The 15,978-nt window shown below is 37.5% G+C and overlaps 1 protein-coding gene across 2 annotated transcripts; it reads right to left on the reverse strand.

Annotated features, from left to right (window-relative positions):
• Positions 1 to 1,223: 1,223 nt before the first annotated feature.
• LOC127450882 (calcium-binding mitochondrial carrier protein SCaMC-3-like) lies at positions 1,224 to 12,252 on the reverse strand. 2 transcript variants are annotated; one of them, XM_051715324.1, is made up of 10 exons: positions 11,519 to 12,252; positions 8,844 to 8,967; positions 8,389 to 8,476; positions 8,086 to 8,197; positions 7,833 to 7,991; positions 7,398 to 7,544; positions 7,128 to 7,241; positions 6,236 to 6,403; positions 5,246 to 5,396; positions 1,224 to 5,117 (listed from the first exon to the last, which is right to left on the reverse strand). In XM_051715324.1, the coding sequence occupies exons 1-10, from the start codon at positions 11,717 to 11,719 to the stop codon at positions 4,936 to 4,938; spliced, it is 1,446 nt and encodes a 481-aa protein (XP_051571284.1). In that variant the 5' UTR covers positions 11,720 to 12,252; the 3' UTR covers positions 1,224 to 4,935. The 2 variants fall into 2 exon arrangements, with proteins under 2 accessions (XP_051571284.1, XP_051571285.1); XM_051715325.1 differs by lacking the exon at positions 11,519 to 12,252 and having other exon boundaries at positions 8,086 to 8,192; positions 8,844 to 8,954.
• Between the last annotated feature and the right edge of the window lie 3,726 nt (positions 12,253 to 15,978).

The following is a 15,978-nucleotide window of genomic DNA, read 5'->3' on the forward strand; positions in this document are numbered from 1 at the left end:
ATTATTATTTTTTAATTCACATGTACAGTTTCTGAAATACTTTATTTGGTTATTTTTATTAGTAGTAGTATGCTTTAAACTACATTACAACACATTATATCACATGCATTTATGCCAGGGGAACAAAATGCGATCAAAAGGACCCTTTTCACCGCGATGGGAGAAAGGTGCCATCCGTCGTGCATGGCAAACAGACAGTTTAAAATGATCTTTTACTAGCGCTCATCGTTGCTGTGCGATTTCAAACGCCGTGTATAAACTGTAGACTTGTAAAATCTCGCGAGATTGACGAAAGAGGGATCCCTTCTAGACACGACAGCTTTACAGGCTCCAAATGGTTAGGATTAGGGTGGGGGCGGGGTTAGGGCATCTGCTGCCTGCCAGGAACAAACAGTGTCCCCAATGTACAATGGGACCATTTCACAGGCTGTGGTGACGCGTTTCCGCCTTTTTAGCTGCGTAAATCAAGCAAACTTTTTTATATTTGCACATTTGTGCAAATATAACATTATACTTTGTATTATATTACCCTGGAATTAGTTTTAAAAAACAAGTTATCACAGATGTGATGAGGTTTCTAATACAGCTGGTGAGAGAGTCTTCTGTCTGTCGAAATTCATCACTCTTATTTTTTGCTTCATTTGAAAAATAGTGGAAACGTAATAGGGCGATTTTCTTTTGATGTTAGAGCAAATGGGAAAGTAAAAATTATAATGGGTGTGGTTTCCCAATTCACAAGAATCTATTGAACATCTAAATGTTAAGTAGGCTATCATGAATTATGTCATGATGGTCTCTATAAGAAAAAAAAATCTGTGATTTATGCCATAATAAATTTTTTGTCATGCAGTGTTATTAATTAAATTATAAATAATTGTAAATAAATTAAAAGAGCCTAATTCAAGGAAATATTATTATAACATTGATAAGATTATTATCATTTTTATTGATTTGTTTTATTTTTTGTGACAGAAGACTCTCAGAATTGTTTCTTAACTTTCATAATTTCTCACATTCATTTACTCTCACTTATACATTAAGAAAGCAAGGAATCATTGCCAATGTAGGCTGGTTCAATTAAAACAGCATGCTCATCTTTTAAAGTGAACACAGCATGTCAAGGCGCACTACTCTTAATGCAATGCAATCAAGCTAGAAACTATATTTAAATTCAGTTTTTAATTACATTATTCAGAGGTAATTCATTTCTAAGATAAGTTGGTAACATTTTACAATAAGGTTCCATTTGTTAACATTTGTCAATATTAGTTAACATGAACAAACAATGGACAATACTTGTACAGCATTTATTAATCAGTCAATGTTCATTTCAATATACAGTACTAATACATTTTTAAAAACAAAAGTTGTATTTGTTATCATTAGTTAATGCACTATGAAATAACATGAACTAACAATGAACAATTGTATTTTTATTAACTAAACAAAGAATAATAAACGCTGTAAAAAAATACGGTTAATTGTTTGTTTATGATACCTAATGCATTGACACTTAAGACCATGTTGTAATCAAAAACCGAAAAGGCAGGCATTTGAATATTCAGATTCTGGTTACTAAATCTGCATTAGATGCAACTAGCTGTAACATGTCTAGCCATTTAGAACATAATTGATTACTACAGTTGTGCTCAAAAGTTTGCATACTCTTGGAGAATTGGTAATATATGTTCCATTTTTAAAGAAAACATGAGTTAGCAGGCAAAACACATTTCTTTTATTTCTTATGGGATTCATATTCAAGTGTAGGTTATAACAGAATGGCACAATCATAAAACAAAACATGACAACAATGAAAAAAAATTAAATGACCCCTGTTCAAAAGTCTTCATACCCTTAGTTCTTAATACTGTGTATTGGCCCCTTTAGCATCAATGACAGTGTGCAGTCTTTTGTAATAGTTGTCTATGAGGCCCCAAATTCTTGCAGGTGGTATAGCTGCCCATTCGTCTTGGCAAAATGCCTCCAGGTCATGCAAAGTCTTTGGTCATCTTGCATGAACCGCACGTTTGAGATCTCCCCAGAGTGGCTCGATGATATTAAGGTCAGAAGACTGTGATGGCCACTCCAGAACCTTCACCTTTTTCTGCTGTAACCACTGGAGGGTCAACTTGGCCTTGTGCTTGGGGTCATTGTCGTGCTGGAAAGTCCAAGAGCATCCCATCCGCAGCTTTCATGCAGAAGAATGCAAATTGTCTGCCGGTATTTTCTGATAAAATGCTGCATTCATCTTGCCATCAATTTTCACAAGATTCCCCGTGCCTTTGGAGCTCACACACCCCCAAAACATCAGTGAGCCACCACCATGCTTCACAGTGGGGATGGTATTCTTTTCACTATAGGCCTTGTTGACCCCTCTCCAAGTATAGCACTTATGGTTGTGAACATAAAGCTCTATTTTGGTCTCGTCACTCCAAATTACAGTGTGCCAGAAGCTGTGAGGCGTGTAAAGGTGTTGTCGGGCATATTGTAACCGGGCTTTTTTGTGGCATTGGTGCAGTAAAGGCTTCTTTCTGGCAACTCGACCATGCAGCTCATTTTTGTTCAAATATCGTCATATTGTGCTCCTTGAAACAACCACATTGTCTTTTTCCAGAGCAGCCTCTATTTCTCCTGAGGTTACCTGTGGGTATTTCTTTGTATTCTGAACAATTCTTCTGGCAGTTGTGGCTGAAATCTTTCTTGGCCTACCTGACCTTGGCTTGATATCAAGAGATCCCCGAATTTTCCACTTCTTAATAAGTGATTGAACAGTACTGACTGGCATTTTCAAGGCTTTGGATATCTTTTTATATCCTTTTACATCTTTATAAAGTTCCATTACCTTGTTACGCAGGTCTTTTGACAATTCTTTTCTGCTCTCCATGGCTCAGTATCTAGCCTGCTTAGTGCATCCAGGTTAGAGCTAACAAACTCATTGACTATTTATACACAGACACTAATTGCAATTTAAAAAGCCACAGGTGTGGGAAATTAACTTTTAATTGCCATTTAAAACTGTGTGTGTCACCTTGTGTGTCTGTAACAAGGCCAAACATTCAAGGGTATGTAAACTTTTGATCAGGGACATTTGGGTGATTTCTGCTATCATTATGATTTAAAAAGGAGCCAAAGAACTATGTGATAATAAATGGCTTCATATGATCACTATCCTTAAATAAAAGACAGTTTTTTTGCATGATCAGTCATATTTTCAAAATCAATGCCAAAATTTCGCAATTTCTGCCAGGGTATGCAAACTTTTAACAAAAAACACTTTTATTTTTTCTTAAATCTTTTAGAATGTTCTTTTTATTCTGAATATTCTACTTTAGAATAGCTAAAACATTTTGAACAGTTCAATATTCAGCTACATGCCTCATTATAACAGTCGATGACAGAGGAGGTCCACCTTCCTGCAGATTTTAGTTCCAACTCTGATCAACACACTTAAACAAGGTAATCAAGGTTTTGGGTTTACATATAACATTTATTTTAATATTATAGCCAGGTGTTTTGGTTAGAACTGAACTCTGCAGGAAGGTGGACCTCCAGTAGCAGGATGCAGGATTGAGTTTCCCGATATAATATGTTGCCAGTATTAACCAATCAGAAACATGTTTATTTAAATGACCCATATCCAAACTAAACTGATAAAACATTCAAATTGGCATCTTAGTATTGCACGATAAGCAAAAATGTATCATCAAGTTTAAGCTTTAAATATAACAGTAAATATAACAGTGTTTGCATATTTCTGATATGGAGAATTATAGCTCTTAAAGCAAGTAATTAAGACATGCAAACTGTGACACAACTTACATAATTGATAACATGCACTACCTGTTGGTTAAAAGCCCTTTTTGTAGATTTTCTGTATTCTAGGCCACATTTTTCAGCATTCATCACCACACATTTAGCATCCACATTTAATGCAAAACGCATCTATACTCCCCTATCTAATACCTTTGTTGTTTCTCCATTTGTTAGTTGCTCACGGTAATAATTTTACCATTTACTTAATTTTAACACTAAACCATGCAGTCTACACACCATAACAATTAGGATTGAAATATCAGAAAAAGCTACAATTGTAAAAAAATAAATTAAAATAAAAAAGTAGCAAAGCAGCAGTGATGTCATAAAAGAACATCACAAAATTTCATTTTCTTTTGAAGAGTGCAAATCCCTTTAATCATAAAGGATTGTCTTAATCTAGTATATTATGCTTACCACTCACTGTCCTTTACAAAAATAGATGTAGAAGTAATAGATTGTAAAACAAGGTAAACCCCTCCTGAAATGTACTATTCAATAGCCTATATCACTCATACATAAGTGGCATTTGCAGCAAATGTCATGAAACATCAGACAGAAGAGACTTTTCTTAACATTCCATACTCATTCTGAAATATTTCTGTCAATTTTAGGAGGGGAACTTTGGTTATAACCGTATAAAAATAAATAAATAAAATAAAATAAAATTGGTTCTCCTTCTTAAATACTTCCACCATCACTCACTATCATCAGATGGCAATAATAATATCTGGTTAATTTACCCCAAATTCATCATAAGGGTAACAACATTACAATTACAATAAAATGAAGTACTATAATGTTGCTCACCTCTAGTGATAATAGTAGGTATGAAACAGCAGATAGTGTTAAATAACCATGAGTCACAGAAGAACATATGCTCTAAACACAACCATTGTTCTAAATAACCACAGCCCAACACCATCTTTCTTTCCTATTAAAATATAAATTGCCCAGGTATGATAGCGTACGATGCAGAGTAGGTTTTTAGGTCATTCATTGACTCTTTCTTCCTTATGCCATTCTCTAGTCTCTTCCTAACTTCATCGACCATGCTTAGAAGTCTCACCGTCCTCCTTATAACACAGGTTTTTGTTTTTCTCTTTAACTCTGATTCGGTCTTTAAGATCCCACTCCCAGAGCTTTCTTCATATGCTCATAAACCACATAAGAGATGCTAACAGCAGGAATGACTTTGAGGAAATTGGGGGCAATGCCTCGGTAGAGTCCAGGAATGCCTTCATGGGACACAATGTGTTTGAACTGGCCAACCATAGACAGCTGGGGAGTGCCATCTGCTGAGGCTACCAAGAGGAAAGAGAGAAGGGAAGATGTGTTTTTGTATTACATTTAATTATTGAGAACATATTGTGTTTCAAACATAAAGAATCACAAAACAAGGCACAATAAGACTTGTGTGACTCTCACTCACCCTGAGCCTGCATGCGTGTGCGGATTAGAGCCAGTGGGTAACTAGCCAGTTGTCCACATGTGCTGGACACAGTGCCGCATCCGAGCAGCACCAGAACCCCAGGATCAGCCGAACCCATGCAGTACCGCTGTAGCCAGGCATTCTTTAGAGTCTGACACAACAAGGGTGAGTAGAAAGGGACTGAGAAATAGAACGAAAGAGCACCTGAACTGACAATCTGGTAAAACATCTGTATGTTGTTTGATACAGATCATAAAATATAGCAGGATAAATAAATAACATAGAATATCGTTCAAAAAACCATAGCAACATAGAACAATGAATTTCTAGAAATCGTCAGTGGCAGCAGTCATGCACACACACAAAAATATGTTAAAGGGATAGTTTAACAAAAATGAAAATTCTCTGCCATCCCAGATGTGTATGACTTCCTTTCTTCTGTAGAACACAAATGAAGATTTATAGAAGAATATTTCAGCTCTGTAGGTCCTCACAATGCAAGAGAATGGTGACCAGAAATCAAAAGGTTCAAAAAAGGTCTTCTTAAGTGATATGATAGGTGTGGGTGAGAAACAGATCAATAAGTAAGTCCTTTTCAACCATAAATCTACACTTTCACTTCCCCATTCTGGTGTGGAAGTGACTTTCACTTTCACATTCAGCCACCTACTGGTTGGGGCTGGTGAAAGGTGGAGATTGATAGTATAAAAGGACTTAAATATTGATCTATTTCTCACCCACACCTATCATAGCACTTCTGAAGATATGGATTTAAACACTGAAGTCATATAAATTACTTTTATGCTACCATTATGTGCTTTTTGGACCTTCCAAAGTTCTGTTCACCACTCACGTTCATTGTGAGGACCAACAGAGCTGAAATATTATTTTTTGTTTTGCAGAAGAAAGAAATTCATACACATAAATGATGAGAGAATTTTCAATTTAGGGTGAACTATGCCTTTAAAAGATACTCACACATGGGCATACCTCATAGACAGCCAGATCAATGCCAGCATAAGGGATAATGCCAAGTGTGTTGGGCACATAGCCTTTGTAGAACGCCCGCACCCCTTCTTTACGCAGTATCTGCTTGGCACAGTCTGCCATACCAGAGTATTGTCCTGTCTTTCGAAGGGTCAGACGAGTCTTCAACACCTGGGAATTAAGAGGGCAAATTGGTAAAAGAATAGGTTAAAACTATTTTAAAAAGATTTTAAATGTTTTAAAATGTAGCAAGTCCTTTCAGCACCTCCAGTCAAGGTGTAAATAAATGGAGTTTGGAGCAGCTAAATAAATAAATGGAGGATTCTGAAGTGAGATGCTGATCTGCCAACTTAAATAAATACCAGAAGCCAATAAAAATGCTTGCTTTCAGCACTTTTAGGCCTACCAGGAATAGAAAAGCAATCTGGCCATATGCATCAACCAAACCCTGCTCATTTTCAATAAGAAGAAACTAGCTTTTTGGGCATTTAGACAACATGAGTGAAGATGTTAACAACAATTAGGAGCAAATTGCTGTGTTTGTGAACACTACATGTTTCTTTGAAATGACTAATGGGGCTCATCAAATCATTAACTGTGATCATTCTATCTATCTGTCTATCTATCTATCTATCTATCTATCTATCTATTTATCTATCTATCTATCTATCCTTCTATCAATCGATTGGTCTGTCTGTCTGTCTGCCTGTCGGTCGGACAACTGGTCTCTCTGTTTGGTCTAATTTGGCACTGTCGAATATAGCACCTGTCGCATAGATCTTGTATATATATAATATCTGTAGAACATTGACTATGATACAAAAGCAGTAAAACAAATTCATTTTTCAGCTCTTCTATTCTCAATTTGTCTCTCACTCTTCTCTTTCTCACTCACCTCCATGGGGTAGATGATAGTCTGAGCTGTAGCTCCAGCCAGTGAGCCAGCAATGAACCGTTCCTGAACCCTCAGAGTGCCACCCTCCTTACTGCCTTTGATCAGCCACTTTATCTACACAAGAGCAGAGAGAAGCTTGTTCAAAAGCACATAGAAGACACTGAGATTTAACATTGTTTACATACATGAGAGCATCTTTTACTCAAGTCTAGTAAACAGAAAGTGGCTGTAAAATGGAAACAAGTAGCTACAGGATTCTGGTTAGTTTACCTGCTCATAAGACATAAATTTGATAGCTGACTCTGGGGCAATTTTGAGCACATTGATGCCATTGCCCCTCCAAAGAGACCTCAATCCTCCTTCCTGCACCATTCCCCACAAACCACCCAACAGACTCACCCCACTAGAGCCTTGGACCTGTAGAAAGAGTTCACTCTCCTTGAACAAATTATTTTTCACAAACAATTAAACAGAAGTTTGCCATATTAAGTTATATTAGTTTTGCATATGGTATTACAGTGTAAAGATAAGCATATTATTATATTGATAATTTACAATAATTGATCATTTATTTATTTGTCATTCATTGTCATAAAAGTTTTAGAGATTTATGGATTGTTTCTGGTGCAAGTTTAATTCACACAACCATATTTTCTTAGAGACATTCAAAATGAATTCAGAAGCAATTTTAAGATTTGATTCAACCTGAAGAAAAACTTTAAGGCGGTCCAGGGGAGCGGTTCCTGTTCGGGATACTGCTCCTGCTATTGCACCAGCCACCAGCTGTCTCCACACCACACCTGAGCGTCGCTCCTTCTCTGAGAACTCATCCGGCACAGTCAGCTGCTCTCCGATGTCCAACATCTAAAATATATAAATTACACTCTAAAATAAATAATGAATATCAATGAAAATCAATATTAAAATATGAATATCAAAATTTAAGTTGTGAATAAACCAGAGAGTGTTTCCAGTGGTAAGCAATGTCCTCTATGTTGTGCAAGGGGTTAAACAGGAAATGGTCCCGCCACTCATTCCAGTCAATGGTCATAGTGCCATCTCTGTCTATGCTGACACACAAAATTAATAAAGAACGGATGAAAGAAGCTTTTTCTATGTTCATTAAAACTACAGTATGTGTCAACACATGGGGGCTTTGCAAAAACATCTCAAATCCCTTTGAAAGCACAGCCAGCATGGGGATGTGAATGGGTACATGATATAGAATAAGATAAAACATTAAAGTCTGAAAAGCTCTAACCTTTGCAGGATTCTGGAGGCCTGCTCTGTGGATACATTCACTCCGAGGCTGCGCAAGGAGAGCTGTATTTCTGCAACATCTATGTGACCTGAAGACATAAAACACTTCAATGCTTATTCTGTATATGGGCAGTGCAGTAGATATGACAAAATGCACTGAAAGGGAAAATGATAAGTGTGAATGGTCAAGGAAACAGCATTTCTATTTTAATTGCTTCGAAATGGGTTCCAAGTTAACCATGCAGAGACAATCAATACACTGTTGCACAAAGGTACAGATTCATCTCACAAATAATTTGAAAGCTATCTAATTGTGTTAAGACCTAATTGTGTGCTCTTAAGAACTGCTCATTAAAGTAGCCTACTATGTTACATTAGTGACGTCATGTGGTAACCTTATTTTTCTTCTGATACAAGCATGCAGAGAGTCATTGTGTGTGTAAAGATAATGCAGACCATCGTTGTTGCTGTCCAGACTGCAGAACATGAGTCTGAGCTCTTTTTCATGCAAGCGCAGATACTGTGTAAACTCCTCAAAGTCCAGCTGGCCATCGTGATTGGTGTCACTCACACGTACAATCTGTGGGGGTTGGGGGGGTTAAAGAATTGTGAGGCACAGCACAGTGATGCAATAGTTTGGTAAATGTGTAAAACTTCATTTAAGAGAACATCTCTGTGACCAGGTACCACGAATATATAGAGTGAAGAATGAAGAGAAAATAACAAATTCAAACAAAAACAGGAAAGAGAAAAGTTTGTACTCTAGGCTTCTAGATGAAAGGCCTGCCAGCAGCCTGGCGGCTCCAATCACAAACACATTGTGACCTACAGCTAATCTCTCCTCTTGCATCACAGCACATGACTAACACAGTCACACAACCCAACAGCATAGACATACCACTAGCACACTCAGTGTCCCTCTCCTCCAAGTTACCTTCTTATTGGCACCTCATGGTTTTGTTGTAAACTATTTGTATCAGTAGCTACCTGCTAAAGTAATTATCACAACACAACATATGCATTTTCTTGTAAATCACTTTGGCTAAAACAGGTCTTCTTATTTTCTGCACTTATTTATGTTAAAAGAGTCATAAAGTCACCCTGTGACAACCATTATTGTTTTGGCCAGTGATCTTGTGAAAAGGGCACAGACTGTAAAAAGTGGTAACCTGCAATTGTTACCTTAAGGAGCTATATCTTGATCTAACCCTTAAGATTAGTTTTGTTGGTGTGACCTAATGCATTCAGATTGATGCAATGATGTTAAATACTATTTAAAGGTGCATTAATTTTTGTGTTTAAGTCGTCTTGGACTTACAATGACACCCACATTCAAACCCAATCATTTTCTGATACCGATGCCATTGTAGAAATTCACTATTCACACTCAGCAATGAATAATTTAATCCTTGAGTGAAAGTGTCCAGTAACAGGGCGGTTATTGAGATTATGTGAGTAGTATTCGGCTAGTCATGTGACCAAACATGGCAACCCCCATGAGAGGACCCTCTCCATATAGAATAAAACAGGTTTTAAAAGGTTACTTATACGAGTGGAGTCTTCATCTCATGTGAGTTCTCATGATTTAATACACGTTTTAAAATTATAATAAATTTATTTAGGTGTAAAACTTTTTGAATGAGGAAAAAATATTGAGTGCACCTAAAACCTGAGTAATTGTTTTTTTATATACAAAGATATCCATTAATTACTTTTTATGTACATTATACAACAAATTATGAGGACCAAACAAAAGAGTATTGCTGAATAAAATGGTATAAAGAATCTTTTGTGTAGTCTTGCCCTTGACAGTACACAGACAAAAATATTAACCTAAAAATGTGCTTCGTGTGGTAACAACTGGTTTAATTCAAGCCAAAAAATACAGTTTAACATCTCTGAATCAATAAGGTTACAACAACAACAACAAAAACAAAACAAAACAAAAAAGTGATTTTTAAGGGTTTGGTCAGCTATAAATAGCTTCTTATGGTAACAATTGCAGGTTACTACTTTTGACAGCGTTTGTAATCAGTGTCACACTTGCAATCCCTAAATTCAAGAAGCCTCAGTCGCCTAGAGTTATTTCTGCAATTTGCTTATGTCATATGGTACCCTTAACATCACTATTAAAAATAGAGACCAGGCTGGAGGGTGGTCAATATTACTGCACAGTAAGAGAAGTCTAACTTTTAAATAAATTAAATGGGATCAGCTGTTGTTGGTCTCACACCAGTACTCTACTGGTTCAGTTTCACGCTTGCTGAAACAAAGTCAACATAGGAAAATTCGCTGATCAGACATCCCGTTCATAGAGAGCATAAAGTTCTTGTGAGGGCTATTAACAACAATAGGCCTACTACAGCTCTGGAAAAAATTAAGACACCTCTGCAAAATTATCAGTTTCTCTGGATTTACTATTTATAGGTGTGTTTGGGTAAAATGAACATTTCTGTTTTACTCTATAAAGTACTGATGACATTTCATGACATGATGCTTCATTTAGAGCATTTATTTGCAGAAAATGACAACTGGTCAAAATAACAAAAAAGATGCAGTGTTTTCAGATCTCATCTGTTCATATTCATTGTTAAACAACACAATACTAACGTTTCGATTTAGGAAGAGTTCAGAAATCAATATTTGGTGGAATAATCCTGATTTTCAGTCACAGCTTTCATGCGCCTTGACATGCTCTCTACCAGTCTGTTACATTGCTGTTGGGTGACTTTATGCCACTCCTGGTGCAAACATTCAAGCAGCTCGGCTTTCTTTGATGGCTTGTGGCCATCCATCTTCGAGGTCTGAAAACACTGCATCTTTTTTATTATTTTGACCAGTTGTCATGTTCTACAAATAAATTCTCTAAATTACAATATTTTTATTTGGAATTTGGGGAGAAATGTCATCAGAACTATCAGAATAAAACAAAAATGTTCATTTTACCCAAACATACCTATAAATAGTAAATCCAGAGAAACTGATAATTTTGCACTGGTCTCTTAATTTTATCCAGAGCTGTATTCACTTAAATGTTTGTTGTTGTCGACCACATCACTTTACGCTTAGTTCAGCTCCCAGAAGTTCAAATGTTAATTAGGATGAACAACTATTAACATGACTTGATGTACCTCGTCAACCTCACTGCGAACGATTCCCCAGGCGGTTAATCCGGTGCAGAATTCATTGACATCGATTCTTCCATCTTTATTCTGGTCCAGCTGCTCAAACATTTCGGCCCATCGTTTCTCCCTCTCTGGATCTGACGCACCGTAATCTTGACAGCGAGCCCGTGTCCAACAGAAACGGAACCAATTTCTCGCTTCGCCCATATGAAACAGTTTTTCGATATTTATATATAGCGATTGCAGCAAATACGGGACGGATTTGTTCTTGAGAATCAGCACTGGCACAGCCGTGTTAACCGAGTCTGCATTTTACCTCCCCAATACAGGTGCTTCCTGCAGCAAACACAACTTTGAGGATTTGTGAACTGGGGTACGTTTAAAAAACCGCTTTCTCCAATTTTATAGCCGTGTAATTCAGCTGTATGAGTTCCGCAACATTTCTTAAAACCGATCATTTCAGAGGTAGCGTTCAAACGTCCGCACATGAATTTCAGCACCGCCGTAGTCTGTTCCGATTACTGCAGAGTTAATCCAGAAAGTATTAAACCTCTGCCCCTCTGTCTAGAATAATAATCCCCGAATATGTCCCATCGCTTCTCTCAACGATGAAGCCCAATTCCGTAACAACTAATTCCGTGAACTGTCCTGTTCCTGAGTGCATGCATTTACCGCATCAGAGCGACGGAGAAATTATGCATGCATCCGTGTATGCGCGTGAATATAAATCCTAAAATTAGAAATGGATGCGCGGTTCATTTGCAGGTAAAACAGAAAGATGGCGTATAACCCTTGCTGCTGTTGGATTTCGACACACCACTCCTCATCCCACATCACAAGACAGGCCATTCTGACGCCTTTAAAAGAATAGCATACAATCTAACATTACTCAAAAAGTTAACCGCATGCTCAAATGAAGGTTAAATATAATCGATTATAAATAGGCCTATATCGATTGTCTTTTATTTTAAATAAGTTAGGCCCTGTTTCGGATTTAATAGTTAAATGCAAAACACACTTTACTGAAGTGCACTTTAAAGGGATAGTTCACCCAAAATTGAAAATTCTCTCATCATTTACTCACCCTCATGCCATCCCAGATGTGCATGACTTTATTTTTTCTGCAGAACACAAATTAAGATTTTTAGAAGAATATTTTTGCTCTGTAGGTACATTCAATGCAAGTGAATGGTGGCCAAAACTTTGAAGCTCCAAAAAGCATGTAAAGGAAACGTAGAAGTAATCCATAATCCAGTGGTTAAATCCATATCTTCAGAAGCGATATGGTAGGTGTGGGTGAGAAACATATAAATATTTAAGTCCTTTTTTAATATGAATGTCCATTTTTAACCAGCCCTAACCAGTAGGTGATGATATGCACAAAGAATGTGAATCAACAATAAAACAAAAGAAGAAGAATGTGAAAGTGGAGATTCATCATCCCAGCTATTCTCCGGACTAAATGACATCAACACTGTGTTCATACCTCTATCTGTCAGTGGATCAGCTTTCTGACAGACAGGCAGCAGCTAGTGAGATTGGGGGAATTCACTTCCAGCACCTGTACGATCAGCACTGGTGCCCCCCAAGGATGTTTGCTCTCCCCACTACTCTTCTCCCTGTATACCAATGACTGCATCGCCAAGGACCCCTCTGTCAAGCTCCTGAAGTTTGCAGACAACACTACTGTCATCGGCCTCATCCAAGATGACTGGTGCAGTCAAAACAACCTGGAGCTGAACACGCTCAAAACAGTGGAGATGATAGTGGACTTTAGGTGGAACACCCCAACACTGACCCCCCTCACCATTCTAAACAGCACTGTGGCAGCAGTGGAGTTATTCAGGTTCCAGGGCACTACCATCTCACAGGACCTGAAGTGGGAGACCCACATTGACTCCATTGAGAAAAAGGCCAACAGAGGTTGTACTTCCTTCACCAGCTGAGGAAATTCAACCTGCCACAGGCGCTGATGTTACAGTTCTACTCAGCAGTCATTGAGTCTGTCCTCTGCACTTCAATAACTGTCTGGTGCAGCTACAAAATCAGACATCAGAAGACTACAAAGGACAGTTCGGACTGCTGATTGGATTATTGATTGCCCCTTGCCCGCTCTTCAAGAACTGTACACTTCCAGAGTGAGGAAAAGGGCCGGAAAAATCACTCTGGACCCCTCTCACCCAGCCCACTACCTTTTTGAACTGTTGCCTTCTGGACGGCGCTACAGAGCACTGAGCACCAGAACCGTCAGGCACAGGAACAGTTTTCCCCCTCAGACTATCCACCTCATGAACAGTTAAAACTGCCCCATTGAGCAATAATTATGTGCAATACACAGCTTAGTGTATTTATATTCATCCAACATACCCTACCTCTTCTGCCATACATTCCCTTGCATCTGCATGTAACAGATTTGTATTTGTATTTGTACATACGTATATATATATATCTTGTCTTATCGTGTATTTCTGTATATACTTATGTTTTCTATTCACTTTTTATTTTTATTTTATTTTTCATTATTATCTCTGTCTTGTTGTTGTATTGTTTGTGCACTAGAAGCTTCTGGCACCAAGACAAATTCCTTGTATGTGGAATCATACTTTGCAATAAAGCTCATTCTGATTCTGATTAGAGTAAAAACCTATTTAAATATAGATCTGTTTCTCACCCACACCTATTATATCGCTTCAGAAGACATGGATTAAACCTCTGGAATTGTATAGATTACTTTTATTCTGCCTTTATGTGATTTTTGTAGATTCAAAGTTCGGCCACCATTAGTGGTCAGAACTTAAAGAACTTAAAAGTTAAAGATGAATAAATGATGAGAGAATATTCATTTTTGGGTGAACTATCCCTTTAAGTCTGCAGGTGAGCAGTAGCGGTTTTAACCACCACGTATTGCGTGGGGTCCGGACATCGCTAGGAAAGCTCAGCAAAAACCGCTTGACGAGTGCCATGTTGCTTTGAGTACACGTGCGGCGCGAATACGCTGTTGTCAGCGCTCTCAGAGCGGTTCACCTTAGAGGTCCTCCGGGTCAGTTTTTCAAGTAGGATTTTGTGTTAGGGTTCGTAATTTATGAAACAATATACAGTCCTTCCGAACTTGTTTCGCACACGCACTCTCACTCACAGACACGCGCGAACGGATGAGTTTAGGGGCCGTTCACACCGAACGTGTTTTGGCGTGCGTGTGCACTGTTTTTATATTGTTTTTCTATGTAAACACGCACTGGACGAACGTCCTTACCTGCCGCACCACGTCTCGCTGTTTCTTCAATGTCTCACGCAGGACTGGCACATTTTTAGACACTGTGTCAAGTTAAAAATAACTTCATGTCTCAAAAACGCATGTCGAGACACCTGCGTTCTGTATCAGTCGTTGTGCTGCATCTTGATTGTTTTTAGCGCAGGTGTCTCAAAGATTTAACGTTCTGAACAAGTTCAGGTTGCAAAGAGGTGACTGTAACAATGTTTAACATTATTCCAGATTGTTCTGTACTAAGCAAATTTCAGCGCTTGATAAACGGCGATGTTTTCCCCCCTTCTGCTCTAGTGAGCTGATGGACTGCAGTGCCTTTTATGTTTACTGTTACAATACAGCTACGCATATTGCCTACAATGCTTACATAAAATACAGCCTTTTGCAATATGTTGAACAATACACTGCAGCCTCCAGCTGAAAAAAGTAAATAATACATAAATATATTACTGTTGTATACAACAAATCCTCAAATTTATAAAAAATAATACTATATCATCTTATAATGACAAACTGGACAACAATAAATAATTGTTGGGTTATAATAACAAATGACAACTGAATTCCAAAATGTTAGTGAGTGAAGTAGTAAGTTTTGCACACCCTGTTCATAAAAAAAAAATAAAAATAAAGTTGTAAAAATATATGTATTGCTTTTTTATCACCATATTGTGGAAAAACTGTAAAACATGTATTAATTATCTTTAACTAGATTTTTATTTCATTCTACATTTTGTATATACTTGGCTACAATGGCTGATAGGATGAATTTAAAATTATAATTTAAAATCAATTTTATGTAATATTTTAAGCAAACATTTAGAAATTGGGGCCCCAGGCTGGTCGGTTGCTTGGGGCCTCAAAAATCGTAAACGCGCCCCTGCATGTGACACATCCTCTGTAGTGTGAATCAATGGTGCCATAAATGGAAACTACTGAATCAGCACTTGCAGGATAGTGCAAGATTAGAGGAAAGCATGTGAAGGATTTTGTTATGACGATAAAGGTGTCCCAATATAACATGCTCATAATATCACATCTGGACACAAAATATGGTGTGCTCAAGCTTTGATTCAGAGGTCAACCTCAGCCAACCAAACAAATTGTTATAAATGTAAGATATCCTAATTTTATGCATGTTATGGAATTTATTTTAACATTGCACTGAAAATTCTTATAACATTTCATATTATAAATGTTT

Source organism: Myxocyprinus asiaticus, chromosome 13 (assembly GCF_019703515.2).
Source record: "Myxocyprinus asiaticus isolate MX2 ecotype Aquarium Trade chromosome 13, UBuf_Myxa_2, whole genome shotgun sequence".
Lineage (NCBI taxonomy): Eukaryota > Metazoa > Chordata > Actinopteri > Cypriniformes > Catostomidae > Myxocyprinus > Myxocyprinus asiaticus.